The 20,514-nt window shown below is 37.6% G+C and overlaps 1 protein-coding gene across 4 annotated transcripts in view; it reads right to left on the reverse strand.

Moving 5' to 3' along the window:
- XRCC4 (X-ray repair cross complementing 4) overlaps positions 1-20,514 on the reverse strand; it is a 274,028-nt gene that overhangs the window by 123,227 nt on the left and 130,287 nt on the right. For all 4 annotated transcript variants that reach the window (XM_006124336.4, XM_075932197.1, XM_075932196.1 and 1 more), the window contains 3 exons: positions 7,700-7,866; positions 2,818-2,970; positions 1,947-2,053 (listed from right to left, as the gene is read on the reverse strand). In XM_006124336.4, the coding sequence (XP_006124398.2) occupies positions 1,947-2,053; positions 2,818-2,970; positions 7,700-7,866 (427 nt within the window). The remainder of the gene's footprint in view (positions 1-1,946; positions 2,054-2,817; positions 2,971-7,699; positions 7,867-20,514) is intronic.

The raw sequence follows: 20,514 nt of genomic DNA on the forward strand, positions 1-20,514 counted from the left end.
GATGGTTTGATACAATAATGAATAGGGATGTTTTACTGGAGATATCAGGAACAAGTTACAAGGGAAAGTAAGAAATACCATGAAACCTATAAGGTGCTACATAAGTCATTTATCTCAGTTTTTTGTCTTAGTCTATACATGTTAGGATACCTTGCCTTAATCTTTTGTGTAGCTAAACCACTCACCTCCTCTTCAGGGTACGTTCAGTCCCTACGTATACCCCGGCATACATTTCTAAACAGTCTTAAAGGCCTGAAGTAGGTCACTTGGAAAAGAAGCCAATACTGTAGAGACAGTACACTTTTTTTCTTGTGGGAAGGGAAAACCATGTATGGAGGAAACTTGTCTCTAGAACCAGGAAGCATTATCTGTTCAGAGTTTAGTGTCACAGAGTTAACATTGCGATGAAAAACTTTTAAAATGCATTACTCTGAAACAGTTTTAAGTTTGTAACCTGAACATCACATTCGTGTTCCTTTCTCTGTGTAGTGACAGAAAGCAATTCTGAACATATCTGACTCAGAGGCAATGGCGTGAGCATGCTTCATGACTCAAAAGGTTATGCACATGCTAGTCTCCCTACAACACAAGGCATTAAATTCAGTTTCCCATGATAGGCAGATAAAGGAAATGGTGCCCTGATATCTGTCATACAAATTCTATCTAGCAAAATAGTTATTACTGGATCTAGAAAAAAGTTGATATCTGAAGACCTTTCCCTTCTCTGTGCCATTTTACCAAATGAAGTATTTTTCAAGACATTATCTATGCCACTGATGAAATAGTGATTCAAAAAAAAAAAAAAAAAAAAAAAAGATTTATCAACTAAAGAGTTACTTTACATGCCAGCTTTTCAACAGAAATGTATTTCTGTGGTTAGTGTCTGCACTTCACATTGTTTCTTCACTTTAAATGTAGACTATTGGCTATTTTCTAAATCTATTACCTACGTCAATTGTATTAGATGGTTTTCAACAAATCGATACACCCATACTACAGAGGGGAAGACTAATCACATTATTAGTGAGGTGACTGAAAACCTTAGTGCACATAGAACACAACAACCATGTGCACTATGTTATCTGCTGATATCTTTCTTTGATTAGCTTATCCTATAGTAGAGATAAATGGCTGGGGTGACAGAAACCATACAAACCCAACAATCTTGAAGGGAAATCATTAAGTATATGGTAGCTGTCAATGTAAGGCAGTTTATCTGCCCCAACAGCATTGCCTCTAAAAAGAGTTGCGCACAGAGTATTTGGTACACCAAACTGAGAATTCATTTGTGCAACGCTTTATACAGTGTACTGTGAAATGGATAATTCTTGTGTACTATGTACTCACACTTCTCCAGTCTTAGGCAGATTAATCCAATTAATTTTCACATTTAACAACCTGAGGCTAAGAGCATCCCCCTGTAAGTTTCAATGAATTCTGCTGCATGTTATAAAAATAGTTTAGCTCCTGTTGTGAAATCCAATAATCGAGCAAAAAACTCTCCTGAATGCAGTTAAAACCTTTTTTTTTTTTTTTTAAACAGACTATGAAATATCAGCAATTAATTGCATTTTAAATTCCAGAAATCCTCATGTGTACATAATGATTCCTGGAATTTAAAATGTAGTTTTTGACTATTCACATCATAAAAATGTTCAGTTACTGTTAGATGTCTATTAGTTATGCAAAATACGTAATCTGTCATTTTATAAACAAGACATCTCCTTCATTTTTTTTCCACATGCCTTTTAAATCTTCCTTTCTTTAATTTGAAATGCCTGCATTATACTCTGGTTCATCAGAGGTCTTTTTTTTTTTTAATGTTTGTAAATTGGCATATCACAAAGCAATGTGTCAGATAGTGTTTTGTCTCCATTATAGTTTATTCATGTAAAGTAATTGGCCAATTTGCAATACTCTAATAAACACAACATATTCTGTCTTACCTGATTCTAATGTAGAGGGCTGATTTAAATTTTCACTTTCCTCATCAGTGCTGCCACCATAATCTCGCTCTCTTTCAATAGCAGTTTGGACTGTAGCCATGCTATCCCTAGAAAAACAGTAAGGTAATTTTCCATCTGCTATTTTTGCAACATAGCTGCTATATCTACAGTGCTTTACCGAGGTCAATGCAAGGTCCCTATCCTGAAGAGTTCACAACTTACATAAACAACTAGATAGATAATGGAAGTGGGGCCAGAACTAAAAGGAAGTGGGGCCAGAATGGATTAAAACAATGCCCTTGATTTAATGCATATCTCTTGGCAGTTCTGTGATTTTATTTTTGTTTGGATTTTTTTTCCTAAGTAAATGTTATTTGCTTCTTAAGTAAATATTTCCAATCATCTCACTAATAACACTTTTCTAAGGAGGAAGGAAATGAGGTTTTAAGAGATACTTAAAGTGAGATTTTAAGAGGCAGGTTGAAGTGGGTATGATAATCTATTGTATACTGACACAAAACACTATCCCTTTTCACCTCTGCCCTCCTAAGAAATAATTGTACATATTTTAGGAAACCTGTATGTTCATTTTTAATTAAACACCTTGAAGCTAGGCCATTTTTTTGGCTGTCTCACAACTCACAAACTTAGCTCAGAAATGAGGGAAATGTCCCCTTGCATATTTATTGTATGTTATTTATACCACTTGAAATCCTTGAGAAGGAAAATACACTATATAAAAGTGATTTATTAATTATGATTACATTGAAACAACAATTAGGCTACTATCTATTAAAGCTTAGGAAATATAAATTAAACCTACATATGTGTCAGACACAACACCAAATATTTTAGGCAAATTAACAAATACCTTATATGTGCTGTATCCTCTGCAGGTTCCTGAGCTTCTTTTAACAACTTTTGCAAATTTCTTATCTTTGCTTTCTTTTCATTGAGCACAAGAATAAACCTTTTATAAAGATCTGCTTCCAGTTCTTCTTTAGCTTCCACACATTTTTCCAGCCTAAAATGTAATAAGTTAGAAGCTTCATATTTTACTAACTTTTTTTAAAAAAAAACCTCTATGGGCTTTCTCTACACTACAAGGTTTTTGCCACAGAGGATATGCTAATGACAGACTCATTAGCGTGAGTCACAATGTCATTAGCATATTTTCTGAGGAGGCTTTTTACGCAAGGGGTTTTTGTGCAACAAGAAGCATTGTAGCCGCTTCTGTTTTGCGCAAAAAAACCCTTTTGCTCAAGATCCTTGTAGGGTAGACATAGGCTATGTGTTTGTTAAGACAATGTTCTGTAATGGTTAAGATGAGAGATACATAGTAAATGCCATTATGGATCATATCAACTTTCAACCTAGTTTATCATTTTGTTCCCAAAATTGGCCAATACAAGCTGCTTCAGAAGAACACAAAAGACCACCTACAGGCAGTAGTTATGCACTAATCTGCCCACACAGAAAATCTCTCCCTAATCCCTATTTATTAGAGATTAGTTTATGTTCATACTTTATAGACAGCTACCTACTAATATCAGAGTTATTTAGGTTCAGGTGGTGAATTCCACAGAGTGTATATAATTTAGAAAGATACATTAATTGAGATTATAAATAGATATGGCCAAGCTTCTTGGGCTCAAGAGTTGAGCCTACTCACTCTGCTTTGCACTTTTAATGTATACTTATAGAAAAGAAAAAAAGCACGCCCCTCCAAATATGTTTAAACTATTTTAAAATTCTAGCTGATGTTCTCAGGACTACCACTAATTGAAAATTTATTAGGATCTATATGTTATATCAACATTTGCCCACTCATTGTCCCTTTGCTCCTCTGAAGACTTTGATGCTTTGTACTGCAGGACACTGAAATTGATTCTTGGCAATCAGCAGAACTACTGAAGCAGGATTTGTGGCAATTTCAGTTCCCTATGGGCATTCAAACAACTACAATGCTAGCAAACACTATGTTGTGTTTGTTTTATTTGGGTTGTACAGCTAGAGAGCTGAGATTTTAAGATACCAACAGCCCTTGTTTTGAAGAGTGAATATCTTTTTTTCACGTCTAATGTAAATTACTTTTAAAGAGATACTTAATGCTATATGTGAAAATCAAAAAATTCTGCTGAATGAGGTCTTTGGAATAGGTCATCCTCAAATATTTATAATAGGTAAATATAAATTAATTTTGGTTTTTTAAGAAATTAATTGAACTTAAATTTCAATCAAGAAGATAAAAATAACAATAAATAGTATATAAAAAATGTATGTGTCCAGTAAATAAGAGATGGAGCCATAATATGGATAACAAAGTCCTACGTATTGAATAAAGTAGAGGTTCTGTGAAAAATGTGATAATCTAACAAGCAACTTAATATTGGTATTTCCTAGCATTTTAGTTCTTGACTTTGCAACCTTAATTGTTTTTAACACTGATTTGTGTGTAATATAAAAATAAACTCACTTGCTAATAATGTTCTTACTGTTCATTTCAGACTTCAGAATATAGTACAGCAAATGATGATAAAATACAACAAACTTATGGACAATATCAGAACAATGTCAGAGATGATCCAGGTGTATTTAAGCCTGCTTGATGGGAGACAACTAGATGGGACTCTTCAGGTGTCTTCCAGGCCTATATTTCTATTATTCTATCTTCCATTGGATTTAATATATAAGAAGTTGTGATGAAAAGCCTGATTCCGGAAAAGGTACCATTTTTCACAGTTAGAATATTCCCAAGCATTATTCTAAAATGTGTGGGTTTTTAATTCAACAGCTATTGAAAAATTAAATTATAAAAACAAAAAAGGGGTCAATATTGTAGTAGCATTACATTTTTCAATGTGTATTTAAAACATATTATTTATGTCATTAATTTACAGGAAATATATATATAAAATGAAAAGGCAATAGAAAGGGATCTTATGAAATATTAACTTAGTCTGCTGTGATATGCATTTGGGATACATTTGATAGTTGATAAATAATTCATCTAATTTAAATGCAAATGGCTGAACACCATTACCATATAGATCAATTCAATAATTCTTTAAAGAAGATCATATGTACTAATCAACTACCAGAAGACTTTCCATCTATACATGGGAACTTTAGCTGTTTAATGGAAAGATATACACTAAAGCACAGTATGAAGAGTCAAAAGCATTAGCAGTGATGTCTTTATTCAGTTCATGAGGTGGAGGGGGATTGCCTAAACCCACTTCCTGATTAAATATTCAGCATAAAAGCAAGATGGTTTTAAAATACCAAGTTAAATTAATCTTTAGTGAAATTTCATTGACTGCAACAGATTGAAATTAACTGTTATTTCCAGTTATATATTTAAACCTTATATGCAAGTGGAAAATATGACTTTTTTCAAATCCTTCAGTGAGGAAAAAGACAATTCCTCCCCCTGCAATGTGAATGGTAACCAAATTAGAGGGGAAACAAAACAACACTAGTCAACAACAACTAGGCTACGTCTACACTGGCCCCTTTTCCGGAAAAGGGGCATGTTAATTTCACCTATCGAAGTAGGAATAAGAGCCTCCGGAAAAGGGCGCTTTTTCCGGAGGATCGGGGCCAGTCTAGACGCTCTTTTCCGGCTTTTTTAAAAGCCGGAAAAAAGCGGCGGACATTTTTATTTAAATGCCGCGGGGGATATTTAAATCCCCCGCGGATTTCCCTACTACAATAGGTGAAATTAACATGCCCCTTCCGGAAAAGGGGCCAGTGTAGACGAGCCCCTAATGTTGTTTGGTACCACAGCAATTGAGTTCATTTTGAGTTATTCAAGTGACTAATAGCAGTTTCCTGATTCAGTCAAGGAGGGCTTCATGCAATTCAGTTTCAATGAAGGACACTTGACTCTAGAAATCACTTTCCGAGTTGGTATGACAAAAGCACATGGCCACCAATCTTGCAAAACATTTGCCTAGTGCAAATCCTTACACCTATGTAGAGCCACATGGCCTTGAAGAACTAAATGATTGCCTTTCTCCTAGAACTGGAAGGGACTTTAAAAGGTCATTGAGTCCTGTCTGCTGCCTTTACAGCAGGACGAAGTACCATCCCTGATAGATTTTTGCCCCAAATGGCCTCCTCAAGGATTGAACTCACAATGCTGCATTTAACAGACCAATGCTCAAACCACTGAGCTACCCTTTGCCCCCTCTATACTAGATAATAGATAATCCCACAGAAGTACAGGATTCAAGTCTTAACCTTCGAAGCGTGCTGCAAGACCTATATGTTCTCTCCGGACTAGGGAGAATGGACATGGGATGAAAAGTATTCTGGATTATACATTTATTGTGACATAGAAGGACCCTGGGAAAGGCAAATTGGTACTATGATACTAGTTAATTTTCTATGCATTTTTAGGTTTTAAATCTCATAGGACAAAAGGGTAGCAACTTGTCTGGCTGTTTTTTGGGGTTTTTTTAGAAGTCCAAATAAATATAAAAATGGTTACATTCTTTGGTAGATCTATGACCTATTAAATTATTGTATTTAGGAATTTTTTATTTTATTAATGTAACATTTGCAAATTATAGCAATGTTAAAAAGATATACACGGAACAAGTAAATACATGTAAACAGATATCTTTCAAAGCCGTTATGTGTTACTGTTTAGGAACATAAGTCATAAATCACATAGTAAGCTGCAAAGTGGGATAATTTTTTATATATATCTCTGCATATGCTCAAAAAGGCATTTTTTATTTAAAATTCACTCTAGTATGCATTACCTATATTATGTGAGAATTAAGCAAAGTTGGCTAGGATTACATTTCAGTATTGCACCAGCTAAAAACATAAAACTTCACTGAAATTTGTCATACACTGGTGCCTGCATGCAATTTGCTTCATAGAAGTCACATCTCCATAGGCCATGTACATAAGCTACTCATCTCAAACAAAGCTCTCAAATGTAATGAAAAAGTAAAATCACAAATGAGTAAACTTAATGGACATATACATTTCTGTTAGTCTTATTTGCACATACTTTCCAAGTTCTATGATTGCAGCCATCTTACAATTTAGAGAAGCATGACGCTTTTTAGAATCAAGTTGGGATGATAGTCTGAGGTGCTACTTGCCACCTTGAAATAAGAAGCCGCCTCTACGCCTGTGAAGCCTACAAGCTGTTAGAACCCAAAACACTATCAACAGAAAATAAATGAGTGCATTTCATTTTGCAGAGATCTTAAATAGTTTCCATCATAAGAACATAAGAATGGCAGTACTGGGTCAGACCAAAGGTCCATCTAGCCCAGTAGCCTGTCTGCCGACAGTGGCCAGCACCAGGTGCCCCAGAGAGGGTGGACCGAAGACAATGATCAAGCGATTTGTCTCCTGACATCCATCTCCAGCCTCTGACAAACAGAGGCCAGGGACACCATTTCTATCCCCTGCCTAATAGCCTTTTATGGACCTAACCTCCATGAAATTATCTAGATTCTCTTTAAACTTTGTTATAGTCCTAGCCTTCACAGCCTCCTCTGGCAAGGAGTTCCACAGGTTGACTACGTGCTGTGTGAAGAAGAACTTTCTTGTATTAGTTTTAAACCTGCTACCCATTAACTTCATTTGGTGTCCTCTAGTTCTTCTATTATGGGAACTAATAAATAACTTTTCTTTATTCCATCAGTATAACCTACACTTTGTTGCATAGGTAAACTGTGCACACATATATAAAGAATATCCTATTGATATATTTTTCAACCTACTGTCCTTGCACGTCATTCCAATCACTTAAAAGCCTTTCATTTTCCTTTTGCAAGTGCTCCTTTTTGGCATGTAGTTCTGCTATGCAGTCTAGGCAGTGGCAAATCAGCTCTTTAATGATTTCAGTTGGACTTGAGACTTTTTGTAACTTCAGTGATCCAAGTCTAAACTGGGACAAAAGGAAAAACTTAGTTACTTTGTTGGAACTAAAAAAGTCAAAAAACCTAGTTTCAATCAAAATTCAGACACGATCTTAATAGGCAGCAGCATACTGTACAATTCAATCCTTGAATACTTTCCTGTTGAAAATTATAATGTAATGGGAAGAAAATGAAGCCTGTTGAGTAAATATATGGAAAGGGTAATAAAGCACTATTTGCTTATGTACCTAACATATCTACATTTTTATTCAGTCTTTGGTACATATAGGATATACATCACCGCATTATCTGCATACTGATGATATTCACTTCCGTCAGTATAAAAAGAGAATATGCTACACTAACAAGCTTCTCCCTATTAACTGCGGGAAGAAGCAACAAGACGTTCAGGTGCCAAGCAAAAAGCAGTTTTATTGTAGTTCAGACCTATTAGAAAAGGTTATAAATGCTGTCAGGAATTTATAACATTGTTCTTCTTATGCTACCTGATGAAATACCTAAAAAGTAATTTGCCACCTACTGCAGTAACCAGAACAGCCATATAATATAAATATGAACAAGTCAAATGACATTATATAAATTAATAATAAGACTTTTGGGTTTAAAATAGCACCGCAGATTTCTTTGGTACCTTACAGATGTATCAGAAAAGAGCAAGTCCATCTCATGAACTTTCCCTTTCGAGATCCTATCCAACAAACCCTTAATAATGCAAGCAGTCCTTTAATCATACAGATAGTCCAAATTACTTCCAATGGAATGACTCGCGTAAGTAAAGATTTATAGGACTGGGCATTTTAGCAGCTGTTGAAGATGCTATGGAAAAATGTAGAAATCGAGTTGCAGAATGGCTGAAAATCAGAACAATTGTTACTAATTTCTATGTTCCAATATAGAACAAGATGAGAAAATACAAGATTCTTTGATGCACAAATTATTTAGTTTTACATTAAAGTAAGCTATTTTATTTTATATTTGGACTCTTCTTTGGGACCTCTTCTGAGAGTACAAGAAGAGGAAGTGATAGATAAGGCCATACAAGTGGACACAACAAATGCCACTGCAGCACATAAAATTGTGGAGCAAGATTTAAAAAACTTTCTGTGGTGAATTTTCAATCTTTTGTTCCACATAACCCTCTGGAGGCCCTGCTCCAACTACTGAGGTCAAGATTTTTTCAATATGACTATTTTTGGCAAAGAGGAAGAAAAATAAATATGGGGGCATATACCTTGATCAAATTTTACACAGATCCACATAGCCTTGCTGGTAGACTTTTTCTTTCAGTTTGGGCCATGCAGAGTTGACAGTCTACACCACAGATTCTTGTATGGGAAGGGTGAAATGGCACCTCCTACATTTCATCTTGCCAAGGGGTTGGTAATGGGAACTATGGGCTCTTTCTGCTATGTTGAGGGAGAAATGGATCAGTTCTGCCAAAATTTCCATATCCTCACTAAAATGGTAATTTGAGTCATCTTACTCTTAGGGCCAGAGCATAAAGAGTCTGCTGTTGTAACCCTAAAAATGGCTCAGAAATGTAAAGGAATCGTTTGAAACAACCAACAACAGCACTGTTAACTCTTCAGTCTAGGTTCAATTTTTAACTTAATTAGTAAATTCAGTTGAGCAACTTAACTTTAAACAAGCAATAAAGCAATCATAAAATGAATGTCTTCAGTAAATAATCATTAGAAAATAAATTGAAAAATAAAGATTTAGTGCAGCACTGAGCAGATGAACCTGATGTAAATAAATTGAGTCCAGTGGCACCTTAAAGACTAACAAATTTATTTGGGCACAAGCTTTAAGATGCATCTGACAAAGTGGTTTTTAACCATGAAAGCTTGTGCCCAAATGAATGTTAGTCTTTAAAGGTGCCACAGGACTCACTTTTTTTTTTAAGATACAGACTTACACGGTTACTCCTCTGACCCCTGTTCTAAATGTAGATGTATAATTCACAATACACAGTTTCCTTTATGTTGTACAAAACTGCTATTTAAGGTTAAATGGAACAGATGACAAGATGAGTTTTATATTTAGAAGGTAGATTACATTATCAGTAACCCACCAAGTGCAGTTGTATTCCCTGGATATCACACTTTCCCGATAGCATTAACAAAGAAGGACTTGTATCAAGGAAACTCTTTTTCATCACTTGCAAGCCACACCAAGCCAAATGGATAAAGAATTCATGCCACACTGATACTAGACAAAGAGGTAAAAATACAGTAGCACAGTTAAATGGAAATGAAACCTTTCTGCCATCTTAACTTTGATTAGTGAGAAAAGTTCTAGTAGGTTTAAAGCCTTTTGCCATGTAAATTACTTGGAATATAATGTATTCAGATGAAATATATTAAAAATATTTTTCAGAATAAAGAAATGTGGTGCACCTTACAATTTACTTTCCATTGTCATGTGTTATGTAATAAATTCTCATTACAAGAAAGACTAACAGGAACTGAAATTTATTTCTACATAAAGTTAATGCCACAGGAACATCAGTAATGAATATTTTATTTGTAAGATTTCAAGATGGCAAATATGCTGCGATTACACTGGTGTAGCACTGCTGTCACCCACATTTTCCAGGAACTATGTAATCCCACCTTTACTAGTGCAGTGAGGTGGAACTGAGATACAGGTAGGTGCCTCCTTTGCTAGGTATTTTATTTCCGGGGGTGGGGTCACAATGCAGAAAACAGTGAAGACACAGCATTCAACCTGATTAGCTAATCTGCTAGAATAGGGTGCTAGACATATCTCTTGAACTGCATATTGCAGCTCCTTGAAGACAAAGTACATTAGCAAGAGCACTAGTTGTCTTGACTCTTTTAAAGTATTCTTTTGAATGCTAGCAGAGATTCTTCCCCATTCTTTGAATCAGGGTGTGAGAAGTGAAAAAAACTCCCTACCTCCTCTAAACCAGTACAGTACAGGATAGGACCTAGCTGCATCATTTTAAGGGGCAGGTCAATACTACTGTCTTTTAGAGCAAATATACCCCGCACACGAGAATAACCCGCACCCAAATATACCCCACGGTTTTTGCAGTTTGAGTAAAAAAACCTTGTATATACCACGCACAAGTATAACCCTCAGGGTATACAAGACTTGTTTTCAAACTGTGTGGGGGAGAGGGGGCTTCTACAGGTGTGTGTATGAGGGGGGGAATTAGCCACCCTCTGGACGGGGGAGCACTCACCCCGCCTGGTTTCCGTGCAGCTGCACAACCTCCAGGCAGCGGAATGAGAGCGCTCCCCCGCCCCTTCCCCTGCTGCACAGCTGCCAGCCTCTGGGCGGGGGAGTGCTCATCTCCCGGTTCCTGCACAGCCGAAGGAAAGGGCAGGGGGAGTGCTCCTTCTCAGGAACCGGGAGATAAGCGCTCCCCCGCTCAGAGGCTGGCGGCTGTGCAGTGGGGGAAGGGGCGGGGGAGCGCTCACCACCAGCTGAGTAAAAACATTTTTGTATACCCCGCACCCGAGTATACCTCGCAGAGGGGTACAGGGTTTGTAAAAATGAATATAACCCATTGGTTATATTTGCTAAAATATGGTAAAGCCAGAAAGTCGGCTTAAGTAAATAATGTAACTGGAGTCCATGTACCTAAATCTGAGTTTCAGCGCCGTCCCCGCAGTGGGAGGTCAACGGGAGAAACGAGGCCATTGTCAATGGGGGGGGGGCACCATTAGCAATTGATTTAGCAGGTCTTTTACTAGACCCTCTAAATTGAATTGAAAAGATGGACAGCTGTGAAGACAAGCTCTTATATTAACTGGCCATCATGATAAAAGCAATAGATATTCTGTATCTTATATAAATCAATCTTAAAACAGAATAAACTATAACAAATAAAAATACATCGTAAAAACTAGATACCAACAACCAATAAAACATAGGGCCTTTCCTGGAGCGTTTGCAATCTAAATAGAGAAATACAGAAAAAGGGAAAAGGAAACAAAGGCACACAGGCTGTCTAGACTGCATCCCCTTTCCGTAAAATAAGGACATAAGGAATAAAGGATTTTTTGGAAAAGGGTTTATTTTCCGAAAGATCAGCGTCTAGACTGGCGCTTTTTTCCGGCAAAGCTCCGAGCTGGAAAAAAGCGCCAGCCATGTTTATGCAAATGAAGCAGGGGGGATTTAAATCGGAAAAGGGATTTCTTTTTTTTATAATGGAGATTGCCTATCTCCTAGAACTGGAAGGGAACTTGCAAGGTTGTTGAGTCCAGTCCGTTGCCTTCACAGCAGGACCAAGTACCACCCCTGATGAATTTTTGCCCCAAATCCCTAAATGGCCTCCGCAAGGATTGAACTCACAACCCTGGGCCAATGTTCAAACCACTGAGCTATCCCTCCCCCTCTAGTCTAGATGCAGTCTAGACACAGCCACACTGATTAAGGGATTTGTCAAAGATGCAAAACTGGGAATAGAACACAGGAAAGTTGGAGGTTTTGTGTTTGACTTCAATGGAGCCAGGTTTTCACTCAAGACATCTTCACTTCCAGTCCAGTGCCCGAGTCCTGTTGCTTTCTTGCTGAATCCCAAAAAGAAATAGAAAGAAATGAATTCTATTTTGGGACCTTGCAAAACTAACAAATGATTAAAAAACAGGAATGCAAATATACTGAAAATTTCCAGAAGCATCCTTTTACAAAGAAAAAGGAGGCATCAGTATCTCTGCATTTAACTACAGCGAGACCACACTGGAGTACATAGTTTCACCTTTTGTTCTTCGTAGCCAGAAAGACTGAGAAGCTGGAGAGAGTTCTGGGAAGATTAACAGAAGTGATTAAAGGGCAAGAAAGTGCATTCAAATGTGGAAGATGGGTGAAGGTCTCATTATAAATCAAGTCCTGAAGTTCCTGATTAGTGTGTGATTGAAAGCTCAAATTTAACCCTGTATTAATTGCATATAACATTGTAGCCAGACACAAAAACCCCATCTTGTTTTTCCACGAGCCCCATCTTGTTTCTCCCCCACACCCCCAGAGAGCAAGAGAAAGGCAGTCAGCCTTTAATGCCCTGGGAACACAGGTTTGCTGCCTGTCCCTGACTCTACCATAAACAGAAACCAGACAGTAAATGGGCTAGCTGACGACCCGGGGCCTCCCGTCGCCCTGATGGCTAGTACCAGTAATTGACACGCCTGCACTGTCCCAGAGAGGAATCTTCGCCCATCACATACCAGAGGTGCCCATTGTCTGCATTTTCCCAGGTGTGAATTATGCTTTGCACCCTTCGTGGGAAACTTGGCATTCAAAGCCATTTTTCCTAATTGGCCACTTGAAACCAGGAAGAAGCCTACATGACCCAAGGGGTATAAAAGAGGTTCAGCAGCCCACCCCATTTGAGCTCCAATCATCTATACCTGCTGGCAGGTATTGATTGTCTCCCGAGGTCTGTGGGACGCCCAACCTCGCCCTACTTCTTCCCGAGGGATTGAGAGAAAGACGCTGGCCACGCCAAGTCTGGAACGCAGGGGTAAGAATATATACCTGCTATGTGTCTATTTTGCATGCATTTAATAAGAGCTCAGAGAACCAAAGGGTTTCATGGTACCTGTAAGTGACTTATTAGTGTAATTTCTGTCCTGTCCTTTGTAGTGTCTGTGTTATCTGTAACACAGTAGTAGCATTTAACAACTAAGTTTACCCTGTAACAATAAATAGTAACTGTTTAAGCTTTAACCTAACTCCTTCAGTTGCTGTAACAGAACCAAGCACAATTTAAAAGAACTTCAGCCGGTCATAAGGGACTCACTGCCCTGACCGTCGGCTGACAAACATATTTATGACTTTGATCACTTTACCCATAAGAGTATTAGGTTTTGTTTTTCCATGTTGAATCTCATTTTGCATCCTAGACCAGTATCTTCTAGTCTACTAAAAATTTAGAGTGATGCTGTTGTGTCTTTCAAACTTCCCCCACAACCCAAATCTCTTTTCTGATTTTTTTAATAACGGAAGTTTTGCTATTAGCAATCTGGAAGGGTGTGATAAGGATACGGTCTCTCCTTACAAGTAAAGCAGATAATTTATAAATATCATTTCATCAAGCTCTCTTTTAAGTAAATTCTTCCTATGTTATTTCATAGTCAAGGGACTAAATTTATTTCAGGCAACAACTCACATGTCAGTTAAATATGATGCAATGTATCCTTGAATGACAAATTTGCAAAAATTGTACTTAATACAAAAAACTGTAGAATCCTAGGATTCTCTGTGATGGGATTAATTCTTATGTAAAATTTTAAAAGATGCCTAATTAATATATTAGGATGAAATTTGCCATTGTTGGAAATGAACCTTTAACAAATAAGGTGGCTACAGCAATCCATGTATGCATTATCTTTAGCCCCAACCAGATTCTATCAAAGGCAGCAGGAACGGACATCTGTTAATTCCCATTGCTGTGGCTGCCATCATTAGGCACCTCTGCTTCAGTGCTTGGACTATTAATTACTTAGATCATTATAAACAAAATACTGCACCTCTCTATCTGGTATTGACTAGAAATTTATTGGAGGTGCTACAACCAGTACACAACGCAGACGCATATCTCTTGAGTAGAAGGGTCTGTGCTCGACAGCCTGCACTAGTTCCCCATGCACTGCTACACCCAAAACAAGAGGCAGAATCTTCTCAACAGAAAGCCCAAGAATGGGGAAAAGCCCTTCAAAGGAGAAACCATACCCTTGTCATCTTCAGAACTCATTGTAAGAAAGATGACCTTATCAGGGCACTCTTCATACAACTCGAATAGAATACCTGATTTTACTTTTGAATATGCTAAGGCTGATTAACCAAGAATAGTCTCAGAGGAGTAGCTGTATTAGTTTGTAACTTTAAAAACACAACAACATGAGCTTTCCTGGGCAATTTGCCCATGAAAGATCATGATATTGTATATGTATATATTTGTTAGTCTCTAAGGGAACATCTACACAGCAACATTATTTTGAAATAACAGCCCGCATCTACATAGCAGGCAGATATTTTGAAATAATGTCGAAATACCATCAAGCTGGAGGATTTCTTTCTCTGACTCCTGTAACCCTCGTTGTATGAGGAGTAAGGGAAGTCAGAGGAAGAGTGCTCTATTTCAAAATAAGTGCTGTGTAGACACTCCCAATTTCTAAATAAGGTATTTTGAAATAAGCTATGTAATTGATGTAACTCAATTGTGTAGATTATTTTGAGTTAAGCCCTGCTGTTTAGACATACCCTAAGGTGATACAGAACTACTTGTTTTTTTAACCAAGAATAGGTCAGAGCAGTAAGAGACCTGCTTACAACCAGAGTAAACATAACACACACTGCCACACAAGCTCTCACGAGGCTATTCTCTTCTGATTTTATTTCATGGAAGCCAGTGGCATTAAAACACCAGAGAATTTGGCCAAATATGATTTCCAATGTTTGTACAGAACTTAAATGCTGTAGAGACAAGCACTCACAAATTTTGACAACTGAACAGACAAATGGACAAGAATATTAGAGAGATTATTGTTCTTGATGAAGAATTATGTTAATATATATTTTTCAAGTGCTGCTGTAGATGAATTGGTACCAAAATGTATATGGTGAGTAAGGCAGTATCCTTTACCAGACAAACTTCTGTTGGGGTGTGTCTAAACTACATCCCTTTTCTTGAAAAAGGGATGTAAATTAGACACTTCAAAATTGCAAATGAAGCCAGGATTTAAATTTCCTGCTCTTCATTTGCATAATGAAGTCCATGGTTTTTTTCGAAACGGGGTTTTTCAAAAGAAAAATGGCCATTTAGACAGGGATCGATCGAAAATAAACCCCTTTTTCGAAAGATCCTGTATTTTAGACATAGCCTTGGTGAAAAAGACAAGTTTTACTGCTCGGCAGAGTTCTTTATTCAGGTCTGAAGAATAACTTTACGGAGATCAGGAACTTGTCTCACTCATTACTATATTTATTAGCTCAATCACTTGTGCCAAGATATTTTCTATACATTATCTCCCATTAGGAAGAGTTAAATGTAGGATCCTTTAGTTGGGTCTGAATTTTTGGCTATGATTTTCTTCACATTGCTCAAGCATCTGACAATCTTTTTTAGCAGTATTTGTTACCAAAAATCTGTTTAGAAAGCTAAAATTTCCCATGAGCACAATATCATTTGATCTTTGATACTTGGTTCAGAAACATAGTTTGTGCTCAGTACTGGTGGTCTGCAACAGCTGCATACTGTAGTTTCTCTTGTGTATATTGTTGTAATCTTAAAACTTGACCCACATTAATTTGTTGTTGATGCTGTCTCCATTTTGAAAACACATCTGGATGCACAGGTGCTGGAAATAAGGTTGTGGGGGCTTGAAGTGGTTTCCTTTATAAGCAGGGTTTATAGTTTGGGTCAATGTCTCTCAGGATCCCTATAGAACTATAGAAATTGTTCTAGCACTCTTGCTGCTTGCTTTTGTAAATCATTCTCGCATAGATTTCTCCACCTCTCTTATAAGATTTTATTAATCAATATTAATATTCCAGTCATGAGTATGATTCATGCTCAAGTTTCAATTACATGAGTGTAGCTGTATTTCTCTGTGATGCAGAATTGCCACAAGCTCACCTTGCCTGTTTCCTCTCTTCTTTCTTGCATCTGGAAATGAGTGCTTTCTTTTATCACATCCCTTTTCTTATAGTTTCTCTTGAGTTTGAGCTTGCTGAGATCCCTACTTTCTTCTTTATGTCTTAAAAAGCCTAGTATTTCTAAACAGCTAACAATTACCTGTGTTAGCATCATTCATAATTTTAGCATACTGAGGGACAAATGTTGCCTATCTCCATATAACATCTGAATAAATATCCTTTTCCCAAGGAAATATCAGAGGAGATGTGAACGATGCAATATACTCCAACCTACCCACGTCACATGCAGCAACTGTACTACTTTTCCACTATCTGTTATTGCATCTCATGGTCTGTAACTGCAGGTGTGGCCCCTACACTTGTGTGTGCACCGGTCATGCAGAGGGCTCACATGTGACTTTGGGATGACTTTATTAGATTGACATATGGCAAATGTATGCTCTTACATGACAATCTCACCTTTAAGCTCTAATAACTTTGTTCTATTTGAATGACTCTTTATCTCAAACAGGTATAATGTATCATTCAGAAATCCATACAGATTTTAAATTTGTGATGTCAAAAAGACTAAGATCCCAGAGCTCTCGATTTTGATACTTATAATATTTCAATCATTACAACTTACATCACATAACAACATAATTGCCCTGGGCTACTCCACTTCTCTGCCTCAGAACAATCATTCTATGAAATGAGGGTAATTATGACTAATGAAGCTGATAATACATTAATTAAATTAATATTGATCTAGGAGATGAATGATGAGGATTATTGCCTGTGTTTGTGCTGTTTAAACCACACAAACTCCTGTGTAAATACTAAATCATTGTAATAGGTTATCTGACATTCATTCTTACATGGAAATAATCATATGCCAAAAAGTAGAGCTGCAGTAAAACAGAGCATGTGTTCATGTCTGATTTCTCAGCCAAGAAGTTGGTTTTGGGGGAAACCTAACTACAAAACAAACCAAAAAAAAAGACTTCTTATGGGAAAGAGCACTTTACATCATTCTCAGATTTCCCTCCGTCACCAGCACATACTCAGTGACGCTAACTGGAAGGTTCATTTTGGCAGGATGAGGAGGCATTGTAGTTTTTAAAGTTAGAGATTAACACAGCTACCCCTCTGTGACTTTTATACAACTGATAGAAGATAAAACCATAACTTGCTCATCCTGCTTATTATCATTGTTTAATAAAATCTAACAATGTACTCTATATTCCATATACAGCAGACTTCCGATAATCCAGAACCTATGGGACCTAGGTGGTGCCGGATTATCAGATATGACGGACTATCAGGAGGTACTATAAACTGGTTATATATATATACTATATACATTATATACTGTATATAAAGTTTTCTTAATCCTTTTTATTGTACATACTGCATACAGTATACTGTAATGTTTTAGTTTTTTTAAGACTTTTTTTACCCTTTTTGCTCAGTTCAGCTGCTGCCGCTGTTACCTTGTGACTCATTTTTTCCGAAGCTCACTCACTAGGCTCTTGCCATTTTGATGCCAGACTATCAGGAGTACCGGACTATTGGAGTTTTACTGTAGTGCAAATATAGACAGTCACTCCCTAATATAGGAAAATTAGACTTTAATCAAGTAAAGATTTTCACATTAAAGATTCAAAGGGATTAAAAGGCCTTAAAAGCTGAAAATGTTAATAAAAAGGTATCTCCTCTGTTTAAGAACATGAACCTATGAATGAATGATGCTGACGTTTAGCTCCTTATAAAGAAAGTATTGTTCTTGCAAATTTGGGTCTGGAAAGCATTATACCATTTTATTTCCTAAATCCATCAGCTAGTGGTCTTGATTTTTTAAAGCCATGCCATCGCTATCTCCAGGGAAATTATTCAACAGTAACCATGACATATGTAGGTGGGGTAAAGAACCAGTAATAGCCAAAAACTAAGCTGCTTACATCACTCAATATAAAAACCATGACTGAGAGTACATTTTCTAAGAGACAATTTATGTTTTTCTCTCTTTTTTTTTTTTTTTTGGAGGGGGGGAAAGGGACATTTGTTAGATGTCCTTGGTAGAGAAGCACTGTATTATCTTCCGGTTTGATGGAAAGTACTTTCCCAATTGATAAAAGCATACTGCACATTTATCCTGCAGAATTTCAACCATTCTGCTGACACAAATTACTACCCTATTTAAGATTTGCTAGAAGTTACAGCAGCTTTCAGCATAAATTGCACCACATTTGTTGCACATCAATTTAGTTGGTGAAGTCCCATCTGGTTTCATTATACTGTATTGCATTATTATACCCTCAAACACTGCTCTTCTGTTGAGCTTGGGAAAGTGTTTGTGATACCCTGAGCTTTATTCTCATCTTAGAGGTGAAGAATCAAGTATCATTTCCTTTATTAAAGAAAAAACAAACACCAGTATGACTTGGAGGATTTCCAGTCAATACCTTCCTTTACTTGAAAAATTTGTCCAGATACAGTGGATACCCTTAAAAACTGTATTTCAGTTTTAGACATCAAATTGGTTTTAGCAATATTCCCTGTTTTAATAATAAGGAATAGTGCTGGAATTGATAATATTTCTCAAACTGAAATGAACTATTTAAGTGTGACCATTAGTATGTAGAAAGCATAAGTACCATGCATGACTTGACATAGGAAAGCTTACCTTTGAATGGGCATTTAAAATATTTTTTTAAATGTGAACTCAATACTGGAAGCAGCTACACATTTGGACTTTGTTATAAATCTGGTCACAGATCCTGCCAGCTGCCCTTCATGGGAAAATTCTGTGCCTGCATGGAATCCCATTGACATAAAGGAGGTTCCCATGTGTGCATAGGGGCCTGCAACTTGAAAAACTGAGTCTTGTCTTTTGAGGGGCTCATGAAAGGGTCTGAAGCAGTGGCAAGCAATCTGTGGCAGGGGGTCCACTTGCGCCCCACTCATGCAACCCACCTACTATTCCTAGTTCCCCAATCCTGGCCTGAAGTGACATCCCTGAAGGCTGAAGCTCAAGATAAGTAGGAAACATGCAAAAGAAATGCAGGTTTCTTCATCATTGCTCTGGCGCAGTGTTTCTCAAAGTGATCCATGGACCCACTCTAAGCAAGCTGCTAAATGGCCGCTCCCATTTGTTTACTTACTGGCTCCACAACCTTGGAGCCTTGCGGCTCCCAATGCTCCAGTTTACTGTTTGCAGCCAAGGGATGCCACAGGAAGCGGCAGCCCAGACCACACCATTTCCCGTGGCTCCGCTTGGCTGTAAACAGTGAACCGCAGCCCATAGTATTCATGAAGCTCCGTGGCTGTGGAGCTGGTAAATAAACAAATGGGAATGGCCAGTTAGCAGTTTTCTCAGAGGGGATCCACAGACCACTTTAAGAAACACCGCTCTGGAGGTATCACTTCTAGTTCTTTGCCCTGGCTGGCATTCTGAAACAGATGCCAATTAGCTTCACAAGACTAAGACCACAATTCATCTTGCACAGACCACAAAAATGCTATCACATGGTAGTAACTGTTAGACACTAACTGCCTGGGCTCAATTTATTCATTTAAATTCATTAACTTTACCTATACCACACACTAAGCAAACTACTTACTTAGATCTTACTGTATTACACTCTAATCACCAGAGCTCTGCAGGGGAGAGCTCCCTCCTGGAATCACGTACCCCAATAACCTCTGTAGTAATGTGGGATCAGGAAAGAGAAACTCTCAGCAAAGGGCTAGCCAACGTGACTCAAGGAGATGCAGCTAGTTGGAGAAGCAGCTTCACCTCCATTGGGGATGCTGATGTGGTTCAGAGCATTCCTTTCTTCAGTTTCAATTGGAGACATTCTTTCCCCCTAGGTTGCCTGGCTGGTCACTGCAATGTCCTTATGTCTACTAACAAGTCACTTTTCTTCTGCCCTCCATGCCTTTCTTCTTCCCTCTGCTTTCCTCTCCTATCCCATTTCCCTCCGTCCTCTTAGGGTATGTCTAAACTACACCCCTCTGTCAACAGAGGGATGTAGATTACGCACATC

This window comes from Pelodiscus sinensis, chromosome 6 (assembly GCF_049634645.1).
Source record: "Pelodiscus sinensis isolate JC-2024 chromosome 6, ASM4963464v1, whole genome shotgun sequence".
NCBI classification, from domain to species: Eukaryota; Metazoa; Chordata; order Testudines; family Trionychidae; genus Pelodiscus; species Pelodiscus sinensis.